Raw genomic sequence first — 24125 nt, 5'->3', positions numbered from 1 at the left:
TCCAGATGAATGGAGATAAAATACTATTGAAATTTTTTATCTTCTCATTTTTATTGTTTGTACATATAGCAGTGATGAAAAGATGCTGATGCAGGAAATTTATAAGTATTTATACTGGGCAGCGTTTACTTGTAAAGAGAAGGAAGAAACTGATACTGTGTTATTTTCAGTATTTATATTGTGTCATCCCTCCTCCCACCCAATTCCTTCCATTGTATCCTAGATTAGAAATAAGTATTGTTTCTGTGGGTGTTTTTGTTTGTTTGTTTGCTTTAAAAAATTTTCCCCTCCCATTACCCACCTTTCCCCTGGGGGACAAAAGAGAATAATAACACATATGATTTTAATACTCTTTTAACATTCAGATGATGTAAAGTCATTTTGAAGAAAAAGAAAACTGCATCAGAGTGAATTTGCACAGCAGTGCATGGGCTTTTAACGGCAGCTGTTAGTGCAAACGACCTTTTCCCAGTTGCTGGTTGCTGGTTTTAAGGTAGCTACAGGCCCATACTAGCAGCAATCGGATGGCCTAAGCACAGCTGTATTTCTACCATCCCGGCAGGTTTGTGAGCACCTGGAATTGGCCACACCCAGTTGGTATCAGTCAACAGTGTATAGTGTACTGTGTTTTTTTTTAATTCATAATTTCCTTTTGAAACTAAACGAGAATGTTAACCGTGTGTGTGTGTGTGTGTGTGTGTGTGTGTGTGTGTGTGTGTGTGTTTGATTCAGTTTTTGTATGCTAGCATTCTTTAAATGTCTGCCAGAAATTTAATTTGAATTTCTGATCCCTGAAGGCAGCTAGACAAAATCATTCTAGTTCTTCGTAAATTGCCTTCTATGATTCATTGTTAACTCATAAAACATACTCATTTCTATATACGCAAACAGTTAAGGCAGTTCCAGTACCAGGGATATGTTTTTTTTTTTTTTGCATTATGTTTAAATTGTCATTTGAGAAAGAAATCAAGAATTAGCTTCAACTCTCGATTAAGGCAAGAGCCTTTAGTACACACAGCACCAGAAATTAATGTTTCTATCTCTAGGAGTGTGAGGTAGATGGCATGGAATAGAAAAAAAAAAAGTTTAGTTTTGACTGAATACTCTGAAAGAGGTGCCTATAAATATTAGAGTGCTGTAGTTAAAAACTCACATGACTGTTTTAAACACTATTGATTTAAACCACTGGCTAGATTTTATGAATCAAAGTGTAATTTCTAAGCTTTGGCCATATTTCTCAATGCTAAAGCACTCTCTCTTGTGTGCCTTTAGCCGCTTTCCAGACATTCAACACAGGATTAAATGATAGTAGTTACAGTGATCAATAGGTTAAGACCGGCACAATCACTCTTGCCGCTAATGACCTCAGTAGTAATGGGCAATAAAGTGTGGGCTATAATAGCCTCTCACTGGTACTGCATGCCCTTTGATTCCTAGTATTAGTAGGGACTAGCTACATGAAAAAGTTAGACATTGAGAGTTAAGGAAGTGGATATATAGGCTATAATTCTTAACTATTTAAAGCCTTAAAAAGTACTCTTTTTTTTTCCCCTTTTCTGTCCCACAATGGTTTCTGGTCCATTTGACTATGTTTGTGAAAGCTTTTCACAAGCTATTTTCATGACATGTTGGAGCAGAAACTTTGGGGAAATTTTGGTTTTACTACTTGTATAAATTAAGCTGGAACCCACTTTGGAGGCCCAGAGCTAACTGGTGTGAAAATGTGGTTTCAGATAGTAAAAGCAAAGTTAAGGTCATCAAGATACAATAGACCACTTTTGATTATTCAGGGACCCATCATCAGTTTGGAGATTTACTCCGGCTTCTTGCCTCTTTCCCTCCTTTGGCTGTGCCTGCTGCTCTAAGCATTTTATTACTCATCAGCACCTCCATCAAAATGTCCAAAGGGGAAGGGGAGACTTAAGTTCGTTCTCCTGTTCTCTAACACAACTGCAGAAAATTAATAACTAACTATGGGAAAAGGAGATTTAAACTATTGTCTGTATTTAAGGATTTAAAAATTATCTGTGCTTGTGAATCTTTTCCCTGATGCTATTTTTTGTTGTTGTTGTTGACAAGGAAAGGACAGTGGTGTTTCTCATTTAAGAAGCTGCACACAACTTGACCAGATGTTAAAAAAAAAAAAAAAGCTTATTTCAGCATATAACCTTTTTTACTTTTTAAATTAATTTTATCAAGGTATAATTTACATGCAATAATTTGCACTCATTCTAAATTTCCTGTTAGAAGAGTTTTGATGATTGTACACATCCGGGTGACTACCATCCCAGTCAAAATGTGGAACCCAAAAAGTTCCTTTTCGCCCCTTTCTAGCACAGGATTTCCATGGCGCTTTTAAAGCTGCTGACTGGGAGATTATTTCTGTGAAGATTTCTGTTATAACTTGGTTAATTTCATGTTCATCACCAGTTTAGATTTTACACCACCCTATTCCTGTCTGTTTTCCTGTTCATCACCATCAGAAATTTGGCTCGAGAATATTTGTATTGTACATCATCCAAGAAACACAGAGGAAAAAAGAAACCTTAAACATGGTTCTTTTGTTTGCTTAATCAAACCTCCCCCTATGATGATGCAACTCTCAAGGAAAAGTAAACTTCTATTGTGATATGTTGGCATTAGCAGCCCAGAAGGTAGCATTTGGCAATCCAATACATATTTAAAAAATTCAGAAAGTTTCTTCTGTATGAAGACGGTAGACTAACTGGAATTAATTCGTAGATGGTTAGGTGTTTTGATAATGTCTTCTCAGTGTTTGCCCTAGACTTAATGCAAGTTCCCTGTTCTAATCATTGACGATATTTCACACTGCAAAGTATCTTTTTAAAAGGATAATTTATCCATTCATATACATCTGTCCCCTTTTGTATATAAAAATACACAGACATGCCATCTGTTTTAAATTACAGTGTGTCTACATCTATGCTTAAAGGTCCACTGTAAGAGGAAGAATTCATGGATGACCTTCCAGGGTTGGGTTAATGAAAATTTTCAAATATTGTACCTAGCGTTTTCTAAACAATGTGCAACTTAAACATAAACATCCCCACACACAAAACATGCCCACAACAACAGTGGAGGTTGTTCACTGTACGTGAATCTGACCTTCAGCAACCATTTTTAGTTCATCAAAATTAGTGATGCTGAGAAATCAGGACATCAGTGCATAATGACTGTGAAATTAGGAATGAGAGCTCGCTATGCAAATGACAGGACAAATCATGTGAAAAAGTCAAGATAAACTGCATATTAAGACATTATGCTACATAAAATTAATACTGCATTTCTCCCTTTTGCTTACTGCTCCCTTGAAAGATTTTTTTATTCTTTTATCTTCTGATCAGCTATTGTCTGCTGGATTTTTTTTTAAGTGGCACACAGGCAAAGTGCAAAACATGTTATTACCTTTTTATTGTAATACATGAGATGACAGCAGATCCTTTTTAACAAAGTATATCCTTTACTGCTTCTGGCTTCTTGCTGTCACATGTTTGATTAGAAACCAAAGAAAAGTAAGATGCTTAAATATTACTGTTAGGAGACATTCAGGTTTTGTCTTTTCTTTCATTGTTTTTTTCTTTCCTTATCTCTTTTCTTTGGGGTGGGGGTGATTTTTCATGAAATAGTCTTCTTGCATTACGGGGACTGACAAAATGGTTCTCATGTAGTCTGCAAATTAAACACAAGTGCAGTGATTATTTTGAATAGCTAAATTACATTCTAGAAAGCTTGCAGAATTCATAGCATTGTCATTAGGTATCCGCTTGAATACAATTTGTGTAACCTTGGCCAAGACAGCCTGTCATTTTAATGTCAGTGTTTTATCTGAACAAGACATCATCCTTTCAGATATAGTGTGCAGGTTCCTTGCAAAGATGCCCGTGCAGAAACGTGTTAACAGTTGCAAATATGAAATGCTATCAAGTTCATCACTGTAGCTGTTTGTCACTGAAATGTCATGGAAAGCGGCTTTTAATGGTATCGCACTTAATATGAAAGAATTGAGACATCTGTATGCTGGGTGAATAAGGAAGGGTAAAAGGCATCATAGGAAGGGTCTGTGTTTAAGTTCAGGAGGTGTTTCCGAGGTTCACTTATTTAGAAGACCGAGTATTCATTGACTGTCCCTAAAATCACTGTTCACAGTGGTTAGCTCCAGCCACAAAGGTATTGGTTCCCATTTGCCTTTTTCCATAAAACAAAATTCAAGTTTGAGCTAACTTCGTATATCTTATTTTGGCCAAAGACTCATTCTTGTTAAGAAATTGAGATCATTCTAGCCTAACCCCAGATAGCATTTATTAAGCTTTTACTCCTTCTCTCCTTTTTAGACTGCCTGAAACACCTGTCAGTGTCACAGGGTTTTCTTTCTTTCATTCTTTCTTTCTTTACTTTTATTTAAAGTAAACTTCATATCAGATTAAATAGAATTTGTTGCTGCATCACCTCTGGATAAATACATTCTGCCTGGGAATGGTAAATCCTTTATTTGGGCAGGCTGGTGACATTCTGCACCCTTCAGCTGAAAGGCTGTGCATGCATGAGATGTCCTGGCTTCCTATTTATCCTTCATTAACATTCTAGGTTCCCGTGTCAGTGGCTATGATGACACCTCAAGTTATCACTCCCCAACAAATGCAGCAGATCCTCCAGCAACAAGTGCTGAGTCCTCAGCAGCTCCAGGTTCTCCTCCAGCAGCAGCAGGCCCTCATGCTTCAACAGGTAATTGTCCCTCCTCCAGTGTCCCACACAATCCCAGGCCCGTGAGTCCGTGTAAAATTCCCTTACACCTGTGTATCTTCTTTCTCTCCACATTGAAGAGGAAGCAGAGCTGACTGGGTGGGGCAGTACACAGACCAGTCCCTGAATAATCGATTACATTTGCATGCCTGCGAAAGCTACGAGGGTTTGGGCCTGGAGAATAACCTTTGGCTGAGATTAGGGCTGTAATTGGGCTCGGTAGAAATGAAATCTTTTAGGCTTAGGTGGCATTACACTCCTTATTTGGTAAGCCCAGAGGCTTCCAAATGGTGTGAATCAAAGCAAAACGAGGAGCATGTTGGGAGCAGGTTTAAATATGACAGCTCTTGAAGTCCCCATTTCAATTCAGAAGCTTACAGATTTTTTTTTCTCTTCTTTTTTTTTTTTTTTACCCCCCTATAGTGAAACATTTTGGAATTAGTTACTTTTAAGGTGCAGAGCTGATTTTCCTTCTCTGATGTATGTGAATGGTGAAATGAACTTGTAGCTGTCATTTGTGCTGGTAGTCACATGAGCACCAGAAGGGAAAAGATGAGATTCTGGACTGCTGTGGGATGGGGTGGGGGGCAGGATGCAGGGGAAGCTGCCCACCCTGTTGATGTACACACTGAACAACACAAAATACTGCCCAACCCTATCATTTAGAAAGCATGCAAACGTTTCGCAGTGGAGATTCACCAGACTCTTTCAAGCAAGGGCATTTTGGCTTTGTTGTTACAATCAAAGGTCATTCCTTGCCTTATTTTAATTAGTTTGTGTAGAAAATGGTATGTTTTTCATCAGTTCGTTTTGGAGATTACTTTTCAAACAATAATGCCAAGAATAGTCAGTGTGTGCTGAATTTACTGTCGAGTTTCAAACTAAAGGTCAGGCCATTACAGATAAAAGGATGCTATTTTTCAAATCACAGTTTGTGTATGGCACCAAAAGGTGACAGTGGATCGGCACTACTCTCTGTTACTTACTGTCCTCTCTTTCCTTTGTAGCAGCAGCTTCAAGAGTTTTATAAAAAACAACAGGAACAGTTGCAGCTTCAACTTTTACAACAACAACATGCTGGAAAACAGCCTAAAGAGGTACCGACAATACATATTTTACTTTCAAACCACAGATCCCAGAGGACTATCTACTGGCTATTAAACTGTCATTCATCTCTTAAATGATTGCACAACTAAGCTGACTCTATCAGTTCTCAGCTTTCAGACCTAGAGTTATTGTCCTGTTTTCTCTCAGATTTTTCTGGGTTCCATTTGCTTGCTGCCACATATTTTATAACACTCCTGCATGTGTACCTTGTGTGAGCCCTGGGAGAGGAATCCTGAGCAGGACCTTCAGGGCTTCTTCTGCAAACTGGTACAACTGAGGGTCAGGATGTACCTGGAGGAGAATGAAGTACTTTCAGTAAAATTTTACTTAGATGCACACTTAATTTTTTTCCCCCAGCTCAGAGAGTTTGGATGTGTGGTGATAGCCTTTCCCATTGGAAGAAATATGTCTGGTGAAGTTGGACAATCAAAAAAGTCAGAGTAGGATTAAACAGTGTTGTACCCCTTCCTCCCAATATATATATTTTTAACATCTTCCTGCAGGTTATGCATACCATAATTGTTAAATACATATATTGGATAGACTAGGTTAAAGTTAGAGAACACTCAAGCTTGCATTATTTGTTTTTCTGAGAAGAAAAGAGTGTTTCACATGGCTTCTATGTGCACAATATTTTGTAGTTTCCATAAGTCATTGAGTTTATGCCACACCACTGAGTTGGGCAACAGTATCAGCCTGTTAAATGGTAAGGCCTTCCCAAGGGGGTTTCTTTTTCACCTCTGCATAATTTCAAGCATGCAGGTGAGGCGCAGTCATTTGTGGGAGAGTATATATGATGTGCACATCACTATTTTAACATCTTTCTACCCATTCCAGAGTTACCTGATATAACTTCGCCTCCTTATATTTTCACGTGGGGCTGGATTTCTTCTCATTTAATTGTTCTTCCTGGAATGACACTGTTTATAATTTCAATAAAGGACACAGTCCAATTTTAACTGCTTTTTCACTGGCCCCAAGCAGGCAGCCACTTTTGTTAGTTTTGCAGGAGTCTTACTAGACTACCGTCCAAGTCCCTGTCCCTCCCATAAACCAAGTCGCTGGGCAGCACTGATTTTACACGCTGGGAATGACCCAGCCATTCTCTGTTGCCGGCTCCACCTCCAGCACAAATTGGGTACATTTTCCATGCCCTGCCAAGCGCTCACCCTGGAGTCCAGCTTAGCAGCCTGGTGTATAAACCCCTGCAGAGTAGGGACAGTTTGGGGATGAAGGGAGGAGGAGGTGTAATGAAAATGCTGACACAACCTTAAGTATGGTGGCATGCTCCCGGGCGCTGCTCTAATAAAAAGGGAACAGATTAAAAAGTGTCTAAAATGTAAATCTAAAGGACTAACAGTAATTAAAATGGAAATGGCATAGGGAGGGAAGGCATGTAATTGTGAGATATCACTGTGCAGAAGGCTCTCAGCTTTGTTTTGCTGGCTGTTTTTCTAATTCAGCAGGGCTTACTCATCAGTGGCAGTTCAATGTGCGTTAATGACGCTGGGATTGCAGGCATCACTCTGGACAAAGAAATGATTATTGTGCGGTCAAAAGAAGTTCAAAGACAAGAAGGGAATTTCAGTTTTCTCCTTAGAGATCCACATTCAAGAGCATATAAATTAAGCCAAATGTTAAAAACCACAGTCTGAAAGCTGACTTCAAAGTCACAACTCTCTAATTAATGAACTGCGAGCTTCAGTTTGGACAAGTTGTGGTTTGATGCGCCCATAAATCAACATGACAGGCCTGTTTCACAGTCTCAGACAGTGCTTGTCATTGAGTCACATCAGATGTAAACACAGCAGAAAAAAGAAGGGCTATGAAGGAGGTGCAATTGATCAACAGAATTGGTAAAAACCCACTTTTGAAGCAAATTATGCATGATCACAGGAAATGGTTACAGCCTCAAGAGGTTTCCCCTTCTGCTGTTGCTTTTTTGAATCAGATTTCTAACAGCCTTCAAAAGGGAGAATAAGAATTATGGAGTTTCTCCCCTGTGGCTCGCAGGCAATAACCCCCTGTTGTTATTTTGTGCTTCTTTCTTTTCAAAGGCATCAAAATTTAGTTTTTTAAAGATCTTTAACTCTATATTTGAAGACAAACAAAAAAGGGCTGCCGCTGTCATTCTTATCAGTTATCAGGGATTGTGTTTTCCCTTTCTGTTGCCACTTCTTATTAACCTCTTATTTGGTCTGTTAGGCGGAGTTTGGAATGCACGTCTGCGTGCTGGGAGAACATGAAAAGTTCACATAAGCTCAGAGGGCGGATGAAATGGGAAGGGGAAAGTTACACAGCAGAAAGGATAAAAGTTAACTCTCCCAAATTGCCGTTGCCAGAAAGGGGAGCATCTTGGACTTTGGACGGAACATGTAGATGATGGTGGTGTTTGAGTGTGGGAAGGGAGCTGGGAGAAAAGGGAATACATTGTGTCTGAATGAGGAGAAAGTGAGACATCATGGTGGCATTTCAGCACCTGCAGAACACCAGGTTTGCTGTGGTCACGCTTTGTCGTCCGCTTCACAGGCAGAGGTGACATAGGTGATAGGTTGCTTTGAATATCCTCAGATGCAGGCAGGCCAGCGGACAGGTCTCCTTGGATTTTGCTGTGTGTCCATGGTGCCTGTTTATTTGGTGAGACCCATTGTGACAATGGTTAGAAGATCCTTATTTTTCTAAGTTAAGGGGGGTAGTCTCCAGAAATTATCATGCAGGTGATGGTCCTTTTGTGCGAAAATGAAATAGAGTCACATGGTATCAATTTTATGATGAGGGCTGGTGGTTATGATTTTAACAAGGTTTGAACTCAGATGTTGACAGATGGAACAAGTATATTAATTTACTGAATTCCCCAGTCATTAGTGGCTCATAATTTTGTATCTTCAGGTCGCCCCCCCCCCCCCCCCCCACACACACAACACTTTTTTCCTTTTTGATTACTTCTGCAGTAAGACACCTGATCCTTGGCCAGAACAGTGTACCTTTTGCTCTTGTTTTTCTTAAAAGTTGCATGGAGATGTTTCCTGGAGAAAGTTTGGCTTCATGTTAAGTGAGACCAAAACCTTCTTTATAAAATAGAGCCTTTTTCAGGGGGTTTGGGGGAGGTGGTGGGGTGTTGCTCTACACAGCTATTGAAACGGTTGCTCCTTGATATTTGACAGAACTGGTGTGGAGAATAGACGGCAGGATTAATTTTAAGTCAAGCGACCCAAAAGATCCCATCCTGTTCTGGTGAGCCAGACTAAGTTGATTGTTTTAAAAGGGCCGTTTGTCCCAGGCAGTTATGACAGTTTATGTTAGGCTGTAGGGAGTAGCCGAAGAAAGGAAAACAGACCTTTGACTGCAGCTCTAGGGAGGGGATCCGAAATGTGAGGTTTATCAGGGCATTTTAGCATTTTAACACTGACTACTGACCTGTCCAGGGGGCTGCACGGAGACCTTTTTTGTATGCATTCAATTGTGAGAAATAAACAAACGGGCTGTATCCTGTGTTTGGTAACTGGGTGGGGAGCACAGTTTGGCAACCAGTGTTGCTTTTAAATTCTTTCTTTGGACAATGGGCCTTGTATACTTTTATATCCTGGCTTTTCAAACGTGGAGAGCTTTCATGAGCTTTTCCTAGGGATGGCTGCAGAGACAACAGAAAAGGCATCAGTCATTTTATATAAATACAGAATTTTTAAACATTTCATTTACAGTAAGACAGGAAACACCCTCCCCAACCTCCAGCGCTCCCCATTATATCCTACTTCAAGAAGAGCTGATTCCCCAATCTTTTATTGTCATGTTTTTTTTTAATGTCGTGAATTAATATCTGTTGAAGAAATGAAAAAATCATTTTGACATGAATATGACTATCATTGGGTTTTACATTAATGTGATAACTTGGGAAGGGGTGAAAACAATTGGATCATTTTATGCATGCTGTTCTTAAAATGAAAACACTGGCTTTTCATTTAAATTTATTTAAATTTTTGTTGTTAGTGGTATAGAATTTGTTTTTTGGAGTGAAACTCAATTAACTTTCTCAGTGGCATGGTAGTAAGTCTGAAATTGGTTGCTAATATGAGAATGATGGTTTTTACTGTAAAATAAACTACATGGAGACTGAAAGGAAACCCAGTTTTCTCTTTCTTTGAACGGTGCATCAGAAGTCTTGATGTGTATACCATTTTGTGGATGTGTCAGATAAAGGTCTTGCGTTAGGTCAACTGAATGCAGTTGTTTGTAAAGAATAGTTATTAACCAGAGCTTAGGGGCCCCGAAAGGGCTGGATAGTCCTTTTAGTTGCTTAAGTCTCTCTGATGTTTTGAATAATACTCAGAATTAGGAAAGCTGATCTTGTTCTTTTTTTTTTTTTTTTTTTTGAAAAACCTTTGTGGGTTTTTTGTTTTGTTTTGTTGGCCTTAGTTTAGGAAGGGTTAATTTTTCTTTTCATAATTGTTAGCCATAATGTGGCTAAGACCTCCACCTCGATATGATTCCTAGCAGATTAAGGATATTAGATAATTTCCTTCTATTTATTGTACTACTGCACTGTATTATCTTTCTATCACTCAGATAATTACTAAGGAAATCTACATTAATTTTTTTTGGCTAGCGCAAGGCCTGCTAAACACAGGCATGATGTAGTGATGTTTTACACAACAGAAGTTTTCCTCCTGTCATTGTCCAATCAACAAAAAAATATTTATCATATTGCAAGCCCTTTTCAAGAACAGAGTGGGGGTGGGGCAGGCCAAGAAATCAGACCTGGGGGTTTCTGTAACTAAAGCCAAGTTAAGGCATCCGAAGCTTAAAGTGTCGTTCATATTAAACACTCACAGTCAAGTACGATGTTGTTTGCTAAATTATGAATGTGTGTAATTAAAATCTAGTGGCTGTTTCTATGAAAGATTTACAATGTTATTTCATCGTTTGTCATGGCTAATTAACAATATTAGATGAAGTTTTTCTTCTTCAAAGGTCTGATTTTTTCTCATTTATTTATGTCAGAAGTGATAAACAGAGTAGTTAAAAGCTTCTGCCAGTACAGGCAGGAAGAAGGCAACTTGTTTTACACATCAGGGGTTCAGGGTTCAAATCCCTCAGGACTAGAATAACGTAGTCTTCTTTCTAGGGTGAATAATTAAAATTTTCAAAGTCTAGAAGTTGACGTCTTGACTACAAAACCCAGGCTTTTCAAAACCTGGCTTGACTGATGAATTATTTTTCTGTAGGAGCAGGCAGGGGAAAGGCAATGCATTCACCCCCTCACTCCTCCTCGTAGATGATATAATCTGTCCCTTCTAATCCAGTCTTGACACTGAGCCCTTCGCTAAAATCTAGTGACTGCTCCCAGTGTTTGGAGATGACGGTGAGTTTTGAAACCTCCATACTTTGAATTTGCCTTGGGAAGTGGCCATCTCATTTTTCTCCCCCTCCTGATTTCTTACAGCAGCAGCAGGTGGCTACTCAGCAGTTGGCTTTTCAGCAGCAGCTTTTACAGATGCAGCAGTTACAGCAGCAACACCTCCTGTCTTTGCAGCGCCAAGGCCTTCTAACAATTCAGCCTGGGCAGCCTGCCCTTCCCCTTCAGCCTCTTGCTCAAGGTATGCACTGATATACAGAAGACATGGCCATGGGAAGGCTTTGGGCAGGGGTGGAGGACAGTCTCTTGGTTTATGCCAGCTCATCATTAAGGAAATTGGCCATGTACAACATGCATGTAGAAATTTTAAAATAAGCTGGATTAAGGTAATGGTGAATCCTTGTAGACGTTGAAGTGCTTGTCGATGCCGAAGTGAGCACTGGGGTTGTCTGAAGCAATAGCAGTGACAAGTGATCCCATTGCTGCCCCTCCTCGGAGTAAGAGAATGAAATACTGCTTTGTACTAATTGGGCATTTTAATGGAATCTTCTATCATTTTCTGTTTGGAACCACAAATGAATTTTCTTGAATGCAGTTTTGGTCATTTTAAGACACACTGTTTGTCATGCAGCTTGTTCTATTTTAAATGTCATGTTTTTTTAAATGTAATTTTTTAATATCTAGGAATAAAATTGGGTTTATATTTTCTATGAACTATTCAAATCAATCAATTTTTTGTTACAAAAGCCAAAGTTGTTTTTAATTTGGTTTTCTTTTTCATTCTTTCTTTTTGCATTAGTTTTTTTAAAGACTTGACTGTAAATTTTTATCAGTGTTTTAATTATTTTTCAATTATTTTTTATTATGGTTACATACGTATGCTATAAAATTTGCCATTTTAACCACTTTTAAATGTACAGTTCAGTGGCATTAATTATATTTACCATTTTGTACTACCATTACCACCATAAATTTCCAAACTGTGTTTTCATCCCTAAAAACAGAAATTTTGTACCCATAAAGCAATATTGACTATTGACTTTTTTTAATCTTCATTTTATTGAGATATATTCACATACCACGCAGTCATACAAAACAAATCGTACATTTGCTTGTTCACAGTACCATTACATAGTTGTACATTCATCACCAAAATCAATCCCCGACACCCTCATTACCACACACACAAAAATAACCAAAATAATTTAATTAACGTGAAAAAGAGCAACTAAAGTAAAAAAGAACACTGGGTGCCCTTCTCTGTGTGTTTCCTTCCCCCACCTTTCCACTCATCCATCCACAAACTAGATAAAGGGGAGTGTGATCCCCATGGCCCCCCCAATCCCACTGTCCCCCCTCATAAGCCAGATTTTTATACAATTGTCTTCAAGATTCATGGGTTCTGGGTTGTAGTTTGATAGTTTCAGGTATCCACCACCAGCTACCCCAATTCTTTAGAACCTAAAAAGGGTTCTCTAAAGTGTGCGTAAGAGTGCCCACCAGAGTGACCTCTCGGCTCCTTTTGGAATCTCTCTGCCACTGAAGCTTATTTCATTTCCTTTCACATCCCCCTTTTGGTCAAGAAGATGTTCTCCATCCCACGATGCCGGGTCTACATTCCTCCCCGGGAGTCATATTCCCCGTTGCCAGGGAGATTCACTACCCTGGGTGTCTGATCCCACGTAGTGGGGAGGGCAGTGATTTCACCTTTCAAGTTGGCTTAGCTAGAGAGAGGGGGCCACATCTGAGCAACAAAGAGGCATTCGGGAGGAGGCTCTTAGGCACAATTATAGGGAGGCCTAGCCTCTCCTTTGCAGCAACAGTCTTTCCAAGGGCAAATCCCCTGGTAGAGGGCCCAGCCCATCAAACCACCAGTCCCCTGTGTCTGTGGGCACGTTAGCAACCATCGAGGTAGGGCAGGGCAATACTAAGTTAGTATTGTCCTCATCAGAACAGGTACCATTTCCATCTTCATTTCTCCTTTGAAAGAAAATCAACATTTGGTGGACTTCTATGAATTACTTTTAAACAGCTTTACCTTTGAAAACCTTTGACATGCTGTTTCTAGGGTGTTGGACATCAGAAGCAATGGGAAGTCTTCTTGATTCAAGCAACTCTAACTTTTACATATATAATGTGAAAGCAAATGGGTTACTCAGAACTAGAAAGAAGAAAAGAAAGAGATCTGTCTGTGTTTTAAAATCCAATTCCCCAACTCATATTCAGTTGTTTCTTCCAGGCCCCCAGTCTGTTCAGTTCTGGTAAATTTGGATGTATGTGTTTAGATGCCTTTGAGGGTGGTAACTAAATTCTTTGGTTCTTGAATTCAGTTGCCTTCTAAAGAGGTTTGAAAATCTGGAACCTCCTTTACCATTCATGTTGCTTAATACACAGTCATTGGGTCACTCGTTTAGTTACTTTTGATGTAAAGTGGATCCAGTAAAGCATGTCTGCATTTGAATCTCCCATTTGAGTCAACCACAGCCAGATTCTTATCCCTTCTGTGTTTTCTCCTTGGTGTGTGTTTGTTTGTGTGTTAATGTTGAGGCCTGGTCTTTTCTGCCTCTCATTTCTCTCTTGCCCCTTCTCCCGTTTTTGCCATTACCACTCAGATGCTTGGTTATGTAATCAGTAGCTCCTCTATTGCTGTCAAATAGATTTGGTAACTGTGCAGTACAAGGGGAAAAGAAGGGACACATCAGCTAATGCATTTTTGTGCTTGCAAACTGCTATAACGTGTATTAATTACACCTTCAGGTTTATTGTTAGAAGCATTGCAGGCTGTTCTGACACACCCACTGGACTTGAACTTCAACCTTCCTCATCTTTTCCCACTGCTCCCGTACTATTAAGTTTGCTCACTATGGTTCATTGTTACAGTACATCAGTTAAGCTGTCCAAAAGAGGGCAATTGGGCAGTGACAAGACAAGCTCATGTGTAATGTGAAAGAAATGAATGTGGTGATGCATGAAGTGTAATCTCTGCAGTAACATATCAGAGACACCGGTAGGTAATTCGCTCGTCGTGGCATTGATTGATATGCTTAGCAGTATGCTATAACTATTAGTCCTGGCAACATTAGGAAGAAGCATATTTAAAATCTTAGGGGGGCCTACATGTGTGCCTGAGATGGCATAAATGTAAACAAATACCAGCGTTTCTGTAGTCAGTTTCCTACAGTAAAATGAACTGTTGGTGCCATTGCCAGCCCTCGTGAATCTCCCCCATATCCCAATGCCCCAAATGGCTTGAGAATTCAGTCATGCTGGACTACAACACAATTTTTTTTTTTTTTTACCCAAGAGGTGATGGCTTAAAAACTGATGTCATTATGAGGTTTAAATCAACTTTCTGCTTCCTTGAACATGGTCACCTGGGTATGGATGTACAAGGACAAAAAAAGGTTGATCAACTCTGTTTGTCTTTGAGCCAGTGATACCTGGGGTTGTAAAATTGAGTTCCGTGAACAGTAATGTGTCAACTGTCCCCACAACATACATTTTTTAAACATGTGCCTTCATTTTCTTTTATAATGAAGGGGCCAGTTGTCTTGGAAAAAGAACAGGGGTTGTGTGTTAAAAACACTGGTAGTGCCTGCTTCTTAATAAAATTAGCAAGGTTCTTTTATGTACCTGCTCGTGGTCTTGGCTAAATTACCTTAAACATGTATTAAATGTCAAAGTATAGGAGTAGATAGATAGAAAGTAATATTTTGAGGGCCTTTTTTTTTTTCCTGAAGGTTTTATGTTTTGAAATGTTTTAAAGGTTCTAATAGGGGCTACACTCTGTTTTACATAATTAGCATATCTATTTTTACCCTAATCACTCGGATAAAAGTGACTGATCCTCCCCAGCACCCATACTTTCTTATACATGTATACCTTCAGTATCATTCTGATCTTTTAATTTTTAAAATATAAACTAAAGGTAAGAGAAAATGACCTACTTAGTCATGTACCTGCTGATGGGTTTAATTTGGTGCTTATATTCTTACCATACCGTTTTGGAAGAAATGCATGCTTCCTGTAAGTTTGATATCCATTAAAATCTGATGAGTGACTAGCTTACCTTGCATCTGTCATAATTCTCTTGCAAGATCTTGTCTGTCATATAACGGTATCTTTTGGTTGAATATCACTAACCAGGTGTCTAGTATTGATGGAGGAGAGCCATTTGACCACTTCTCTCCAAGTCTGATGAAACATTCTTAAATGGAAGTTTGACCCAGAAGGACTGCCGTTTTGTTGCTCAGAGAGTTACCATTTTATTTACTATGTCTCCCTCTGGGTGATAAAACTGATTTTCAGGCCCATTGGAATAAAAGAAGAGTAGAGTAATGGTAATGTCCTCTGCATGTGTAACAAGTGGCGAATACATTCATCTTGGTCTTTATTTGCTGGATAAACAACTTACTTTTAAAATAATTTGGAAGTTCTGCTTTTCTTGGAAGGGAAAGTGTTAACACAGTTGGTAGAGCTATATGCTTCCAGTCTTCCACCTCTCATACAGCTGACCCAGAAATCAGTTAGTCTGAGTTGAAAAATAGGTGGCTTGTTCTTTTCATGTGTATTTACTCCTTAGAAAATAAAAATGGGTGTTGACTTGTGGTGTTTTATATCACTATGCCATCATCTACAGACAAGCCTTTTCACTGTTGCTTCAATAGAGTAAACAGTGGTCCGGGGGTCAGCCATGTCCACAGGTGATTGTTGGTGTGCAGAAAATACTGGCAGGTCTGTTAGCTACAGACACATCCCACGTGTCACTTTGTGATGTATTTGAAAATAATAGCCCAGATGCAGCAAAACTGGACATGGGGTTGTGTAGTGACCTTTCCCTTTGTTTAATTTGCCTCCAAGGTTTAATTTCAGGGGACAAGTAATAATTGAATATGCCTAATAACAAAATGCTCATTTGAGACAAAATCCATCAAAATATAATTGGCATTTGATTTTTATGAAGGGAGAAGAAAACCGAGCCGACTGTCGAGGAGGATGCGTTCTAAGAATATCTGATCACTTAATGTATCATTTGAAGCCTCCTTTATAATATATATTAATTGCAAATACTTGAGCATTTGAACATTTTTGTAGAGAACAGTTAGGAGAGACCAACTGTTTTTGTTAACGCTACTCTCAGAAAGGCGGGGAAGGTTATTGGTCTGCTGTGCAATAATTTACTCCTCTTTGATATGCAAACGATCCACGGTGAATATAAAAAAATCCTATCAGACTCATTTCACAGTTCTTAACCACTCGGATTCTCTGGAGTCCATCGCCTCATTAGACCAGTGCTCTCCAATGCTGGCGTAATTAAAATCTTTAACAGTTTAGCAAAGTAAAGATGTTTGGCTGATCACGTTGAGATGATTATCTATCCATTGTATTCTAAATGACAAAAATAAATTAAATTTAGACCTTGGCATTTTTTATTATGTGTTTCAAATGAATATAATGCTCGCAGCCTTCTTTTTTAATTCAGTACCTCAGGTTTGGTAAGAAACATGTCTGTTTGGGCTGCTGCTATATAGTCAGGAAATGGCAGGCTTTCTAGGGTAGCTATGTTACAGTTGATTGAAACAATGAACTGCAATCCAGACATCCAGTCCAAATGCAGAATTGCCTTATGATGTACAGCGTTTATGGATTTTTAGGTGTCTTTTCAAAGGAAGCTGCTGCTGTTGTTAGTTGTCATAAAAAAAATTGTTTTTTCTTGTGCACATATGCACTAGAATATGTTTTGAGATGGGATTTAGAATTCCTGGGCTGTGGAGGCATGCACCCAGAATAAAAGTTGAGACCCCCACGATAGTGAGATTGACATACAGATTGGGGAAATACAAGCTTACACTTACTCCTTAAAATCTGTGTCCATTTTGACCCCCTTAAAAAACAAGAGAACTTCATTACTCCACATTTATTTTATGTTTTCATTTTATTCTGGAATGGTTCATTAGCATTGATCTAAAAATGACAGTAATAATAGTGTTACTTATATAAAAAGTTATACGGTTTTGCAGTAGACACATCCATCAATTAAGTGTGTGGTACCAGAGACCAAAATTAATGAGGAAGATAGGTGTGTTAATGAAATAATCATAGTATAATCAATTTGACTGTTAAAAGTTGAAAAGCATTTCAGGAAGACAATATGAATTCATAATTTATGTCTAAAAGTGATTAATAAAAACTACATTTAATAACAAAGCTATTTGTCATCATTTAAGACTTGAGCACAAAAATTACTCATTTTGTGGTTCCTGTTGTCATAGTAGTATAGTTGAACAAATTTCTTTTGAGCCCTTCTTAGTGTCTGAAAATAAGATGACATCTCTCTACTCTCCCCCCACCCCCCCAAAATTGAGAAACAACAGTTTGGATGGAGGCATGCTGTAATTGCAAAGTAACTGCATTTTGAACACTTCTCATTTACGTATTTTATGTGTGATGAGGGCACTTCAGAGTACCTGCTCAGTGGGAGGGCATGGGTGTTACTACCGTATTTGCCTTATTGGGAGGCAAAAAAAAAATGCACACACCAAAAACCCCCCTAACACTAGGCTTTGTTTACTGACTCTTTGATTTAATTACTGTTTGAAGAGGATGGAATTAGCTGTTAATTGATTTAATTATCCAATTTGTTTGTTTCAGGCATGATTCCAACAGAACTGCAGCAGCTCTGGAAAGAAGTGACAAGTGCTCATACTGCAGAAGAAACCACAGGCAACAATCACAGCAGTTTGGATCTGACCACGACATGTGTCTCTTCCTCTGCGCCTTCCAAGACCTCCTTAATAATGAACCCACATGCCTCTACAAACGGACAGCTGTCAGTCCACACTCCCAAAAGGGAAAGGTAGGAACCAGCCCCTGAGGTGTCCAAAACTGCCTGTACCACTGGAGAGGTGTGTGGCCTTGCTTCTCCATAGCTCAGTGATCTCTAATTAGATCCATGTGACTTGAATGTGCATGTAATTACTTAAGGATTTATTCAATATAGTTTAGGTGTGAAGCATCTAATTATTTTCACCTTTTCAACTTGGAATTAGCACAAATGTAGATCTACTCTGAGCTTAGGAACCTGGGCAGAAGTCTTTTAGTTTCTCGTTGCTTGGCTTGGATTTGCAGACTGCACCTGCTCTTTCTGCCAAAGGCTTGCTCTGTACATGCTGGATTCCTTGATTCCAAATGCCTTCTAAGGGAATGGTAATGTCTGCTGTGGACTATTTTGCATCATGGTTTGAGAGTAGTTAGAATTTATTGTTACTCTGTAATGCCCTCTTTGAAGCAGGGAGCCCATCTTTTCCATTGTCTGTCCCCCAAAGTTCATGGCCTTTTTCATAGGAGACCCTCAAGAGAGGTCGGAAGCATGGGGTGATGAAACCGAGTCCATTTATACACTCACACAGTCACACACTGCATACTTTCTACTGTTCTTGTGATATCTCCTGTTGTCTCAGCTGCTGTATTCCTATTTGGAGATTTAGACTTTATATTTTAAAGTTGCCCTGAGCTTCACGTGAATGTTAGTTGTTTTAGTGATACAGAACATGTAAGGTTAGCATCGAATTCTAAGAAAATAAAGCTGTTAATTCATGTTACTGCATATTAGCATCCAGAAGCATTAATACACTGCTATTGGAATGTTTTTCAGAAGTGGAATGTTTAGTAGTCCTAAAATTGAAAACTTTATTTGCTTATTTTTAAACTCTCCTACATATTTCACATGCAGAGATTCCACAAACAAGGCAAGAAATCTTAAAAGTATTATGTGATTGTTTTCGTCAGGAAAAACAAATTCTTTATTATGTATTTTAATAGATGGCTCAGTGAAAGATTTTTATTATATTTTTCAGTTAAGCAATTACATATTTTTTATTAAGTTCTCAAAATACCGAGCATTCAAAAGCCTACCCATTTAATTAAATCTATGTCTTTTTAGTAAAATTTTATCCTTTGAGAAATCAGTAATCACAGAAGAAATATAGTTATGTGTGTATGTGTCATGTTCAAGTATAAAGCCAAGAAAGATTTCCACAGATGAGGGTGATATATGTGTTTTAACCAAAACTTGCAAATCCCCATGTTGGATCATATTGGAATTTCTGTGACAGACATAAGAAGACATAAAAGATGCTTTAAACTTATTGGTCTAGAGTTTGAAGAATTGAATTGTGAACAGTAAGGATCATTTTGGAAGATTGGGCAAAATGTTACTTTTGTTGTTTCCAGTGAAGATGGATATGTATGCCTGGAAGTCAACTTTAGCTGTTGCTTTATAATCTCTTATAATGTCTTTGGCATATATAGAGAGAGAGGTTTTGTTTTTGTGTGTGTGTGTGTGTGTGTGTGTTTTTCAAAATAGGGAACCTTAAATAGCTTTAAAGAAAAGGTTCCAGGCTGTGCTTGCTTTTGATGACCTAAAGTTGATGCCATCCATTTACTGTAGCGTGATCGAATTACATCTTTATCCATAGGCAGAGCAGGAGGCCATACACTGAAAAATGCCGACTGATGCACTTAAGGTATTTGTTGCAATCTTGTCGGCCATTGTGGAGCCTGCACAGATTTCCTGTGACACAGAAAACTCTTCGTGTTTAGATGCACTTTGCTCAGTTTCATTTTAAAAGGATATATATCTACAGTCTGGTGATAGGTTAGCAGTGAAGCAGATGGGAGAATAGCCCTTTCATGTCTTAAGGTACAATTTGAAAGTAAATGGATCTAAGAGACAGTCTAATGCTAGGTGACTAGGTTTGTGTAATTTTTTTTTATGGTCCTTATTTGTCTGCACAAATGTTGGGATGAATCTTCATTATACTACATGCCAAAATCAGAATGAGGATCAGAAAATAATTCAGATTCCAATGATCCTTACTCAATCTGGATATAAAAACAGACTGGGTTTTCCAACTGTACGAGGCAAAGAAGAAACTACAAAATTATATGCTACTTCTTAATCTTTTGGATCTTTCAGTTTATATTATCTGTTAGGTTCCTGGATGTGCCTGGATTAAAAGAAAGTTCCCGTCAGCACATTTTAAGTGCATATAGCCCACAAGATAAATGTGTACCTTAAGTTAAAGGTAATTCAAAAGTTTTGAACATATACTGTTGATCATTAAAGATCAATTACTAGTTAACCGGCTTTGTGCCTATGTAGGTACTTAAAATGAATATTCTTATATTATCTTATTATAGTTAATTTTGAAGTTACATGTGGCAGTATCCTTTTTAAATAGTGGAAAATTTTTTTTTTTTTTTTTAAAAAGCCGTCACTGCAAAAGTATGTTTACACTTACAGACTGAGCTGTCTTTTGTCTTATAGAGGTTCCTTGTGGGGAAGACACTTCACCCCACAGTGCATTTGTGAAATTTATGGGCAGCCAACCACTTTGTCCTTTGAAGTTTTTCCTTGCTTTCTGTGTAATATTTTCTTCTATTCTCATAGAGCAGCATCTAAACAAGCAAGAGCCTCAGTCACACGGGGTAATAATCTAGGAATTTTAGGTTAGCAGTTTTAAGAATTCTTTCTGAAAGGATTTATGGTGCCCTGTTTGAAAATTTGTTAGCAAAACAGTATTTTTTAGATTTTGCTTTCTTTGAAGTAGGGAGGTGTTTAAAATCTCAGTTGGGCCACCAATTTCAATGCCTTTGGATAACTCCTTCTACCCTACTCTTGCCCCCATGCATTTTGCTGGCTCTCGTGAGCAGCCGCTGTAGCAGCAGCTGTGGGGTTTGGTGAGCTGCAATCTGTTAAGGAGATAAATAATGTGCTTGGCACGACACTCCTACTCTCCTCTTTAATTTGTCTTACACAAGGAAAATTGTAATTAAATCATTCAGGGTAAACCCTTGAGTGTAGAGAAGGGAAAAAACACACTTGGGTAAAGATTGCCAATAGAAACCCACTTCCCTGTTGCGCAGGGTAGAGACATTTATCAGTATTCAGCACTGTTACAGGAGGAGCGGCCCATGTGATTTGTGAAACGGATGCCAACACTCAAATCAAGGCTTGTTAAGATCCTGGGTCTGTGCTATCACGGGTATTCAGCATCATTAGAATTCAGTACTGGTGCCATGCTTTGTGTTTGATTTTCTCCCGACAATTTAATAATGCCTATTGTACTTACTGTATATAAATTCATTGCAATAAACATACTCCTGTTGCCAGTGTCTGAGAGGAAGCCTTGGGGGGATCAGGTTCTGATCAAGGCAGAAGCTAAAGGGAGCTGCAAAAGGAAGGAGGCACATTATTTACTATGGTTTTATTCCACAGGAGCTGGGAGTCTTGACTTCTTAGGTAAACTAGGCAGAACTCAAGCCTGGGATACCTGTAAACATGAAGATACCTTGTTTTCTTAACTTGTCTGACTCTCTTTAGGAAATTCCACATTTTGGTATAAGTAAACAAAATCAGGGGATGCAAATGAAGCTTCATTAAAATACTAAATTTATTATAGTAATTTTTTTAAAAATCCGTTGGAACTGTACAACATAAACAGTGAACCCTAAGCCTTAAGTTAAACCATGGACTGTAGTTTAAAAAAAAAAGGCAAGCTAATTTTAGTAAAACCCTTTGAGCTTCTTGGATCAAAGTAGCTATGTAAATACAAATAGCAATTACCACTTAAGTAATTGCCTGAATTAGAATTCTAAATATTGCATTATATTATGTACCCTGGGAAAAAGGAAGGGAACTCTAATCAGATTAGTTCCCTCTCTATACCTAGTACTTGACTAGATTTTTACATATACAAGATCTCATTTTATCCATGTGACCACCTGTGAAGCAAAAGAGTTTATTATACCCACTTTACAGATGAGGAAATTGAGTCAGAGATTAAATAACTGACAGTTGGTCTTTAGCAACTTAGCTAAGGTCCAGTTCAGGTCTTTCAGTTTATAAAATAGCACTTAAAGATTCCATTCAGTTTACAAGTGAATACTTAAATATGATAAATTAAAATCAGTGTCCCTAATGAGCCTGGACTGGGCATCATGGGATTGAGAAAATCTTCTTGACCAAAAGGGGGAAGAGAGATGAAACAAAATAAGGTTTCAGTGGCTGAGCGATTTCAAATGAAATTGAGAGGTCATTCTGGAGGGTATTCTTATGCGCTATATAGATAACTTTTTAGTTTTTAGTGTGTTGGAATGGCTAGAGGGAAATACCTAAAGCTGTCGAACTGCAACCCAGTGGCCTTGATTCTTGAAGACGATTGTATAACTATGTAGCTTACGTGGTGTGACCGTGTGATTGTGAAAACTTTGTGGCTCACACTCCCTTTGTCCAGTGTATGAACAGATGAGTAGAAAAATGGGGACAAAAATTAAATGAAAAATAGGGTGAAATGGGGGGATGAAATGTTTAGGTGTTCTTTTTTACTTTTTTTTTTTGGAGTAAGGAAAATGTTCAAATATTGATTCTGGTAATGAACGCACAACTATATAATGGTACTGTAAATGACTGTACACTGTGGATGATTGTAGGGTATGTGAGTATATCTCAGTAAAACTAATAAAAAGGATCAGTGTCCCTAAAAAAATGTAGTTTTAAGTCAGTTCAGCAAAACATTTATTGAATTAATCTACGTGCAAATCTCTGCTTTTAAAGGAAAGTACAAGACTTTCCCTTTTTTTTTTTAAGGTGGATACAAATATTTACTAGGCCTTTCAAGAAGAGGGACAAGTGGACTTAGAGAATATAAATCATTTGCTGTCTGAAATAGCACACAACAAAAATAAACCCCATGCAGGATTTGCAGACAGACAAATGCAAAACAAACATGTCCTTTAAAAGTATCCTCGCTTTCCTTATAAATCTAGGATTTTCTTATTGAACACATCATATGGTCCTTGTTCTATTTCAGCTGCCCTTGTAGTCCAAATTAGTAATCTTCTTTTTCTGATTTTTCCCCTGTTGTTTGCTTTATTTCCACTACCTTTAATAGGTGGTTTATAACTTGTGTATTTCTGAGGTTAATCGTTACAAGGCTTCCTTAAGCATTTGGTTAAAAACGTTTCTTTAAACCCCGGAAAGATCTGGGTCATACAGCCTCAGCTTTCTCAAGGCCATCATACTGTTCTCTGAAACGGATGACCCAAACTGGGCACTTTTCTCTCTGAGGTCTACACTGCCTTCTGTCCAATCATGGCATTCCTTCCTTTGTTTTCTTTTTCACTTATTGACATAGTTCCTTGTGTTCCAGTTACTTGCAGTTTCTGCACTCCACAGTTGACAGCTGCCTTCAAATAACCCCTGAAGGTTTTTGCTTGGCCAGTGTACTTTCAGACAGTTTCACTTGATACACAGTCTCTGGTTTTGATTTGTGGCCTCTTGACATATTGCCATGTATTTGACTATATAACAATAACATTTGTGTTTACCAGCCCTGCTGTTTTCAGAGGGCAAGGAACTTTGATATGCCTGGCGTTTCTTTTTTTATTCTTTCTTTTAAAAAAAAACAGAAAACAAAAAACTAAATTCTCTGTCAGGAAATAAATATTGGTGCTTTAGGTTTAATTGCTAAAATTTTAGAACCTTGGTTACAGAACTGTTCCAGATACATGAGCCTCTAAGTTTTGAGCAAAAGTTATTTTTATATTTAGAGCCTATTGAGCCAGAAGTTTAAGCAGTAAGTGCTATAGCTTCTGGTGCTCTGAATTGCTCTTCCTCATTTCAACTTTTTGTGTTTTTCAAAAATCAGCTAAATAGTCTCTTTGACATTTCTTTTGATTTGAAGTGCCTGAATAAACTAGTTACCCCAAGTCTTTCTCTCCCGTTAGACATTTTGGAGAATCTGCAACTTATCCCTGACTCTTTCAGGATTGTTACTGCTGCTTCCTGTCAGTGTGTGTTGAAGCAAATGACCCAGGTCATCAAATTGGGGTTGGCAAACTG

At 38.4% G+C, this 24125-nt stretch overlaps 1 protein-coding gene across 8 annotated transcripts in view; it reads left to right on the top strand.

Moving 5' to 3' along the window:
* Positions 1-24125, top strand: part of FOXP1 (forkhead box P1) — a 389051-nt gene that overhangs the window by 288224 nt on the left and 76702 nt on the right. For 7 of the 8 annotated variants that reach the window (XM_037800241.1, XM_037800253.1, XM_037800258.1 and 4 more), the window contains 4 exons: positions 4606-4743; positions 5769-5858; positions 11309-11462; positions 17873-18077. In XM_037800241.1, coding sequence (XP_037656169.1) covers positions 4606-4743; positions 5769-5858; positions 11309-11462; positions 17873-18077 — 587 coding nt within the window. The remainder of the gene's footprint in view (positions 1-4605; positions 4744-5768; positions 5859-11308; positions 11463-17872; positions 18078-24125) is intronic. The other variant, XM_037800248.1, reaches the window with a different exon arrangement.

This window comes from Choloepus didactylus, chromosome 1 (genome assembly GCF_015220235.1).
Source record: "Choloepus didactylus isolate mChoDid1 chromosome 1, mChoDid1.pri, whole genome shotgun sequence".
NCBI classification, from domain to species: domain Eukaryota; kingdom Metazoa; phylum Chordata; class Mammalia; order Pilosa; family Megalonychidae; genus Choloepus; species Choloepus didactylus.
The sequence above is the reverse complement of the archived record's forward strand: the minus strand, read 5'-3'. Positions and strand labels throughout refer to the sequence as shown.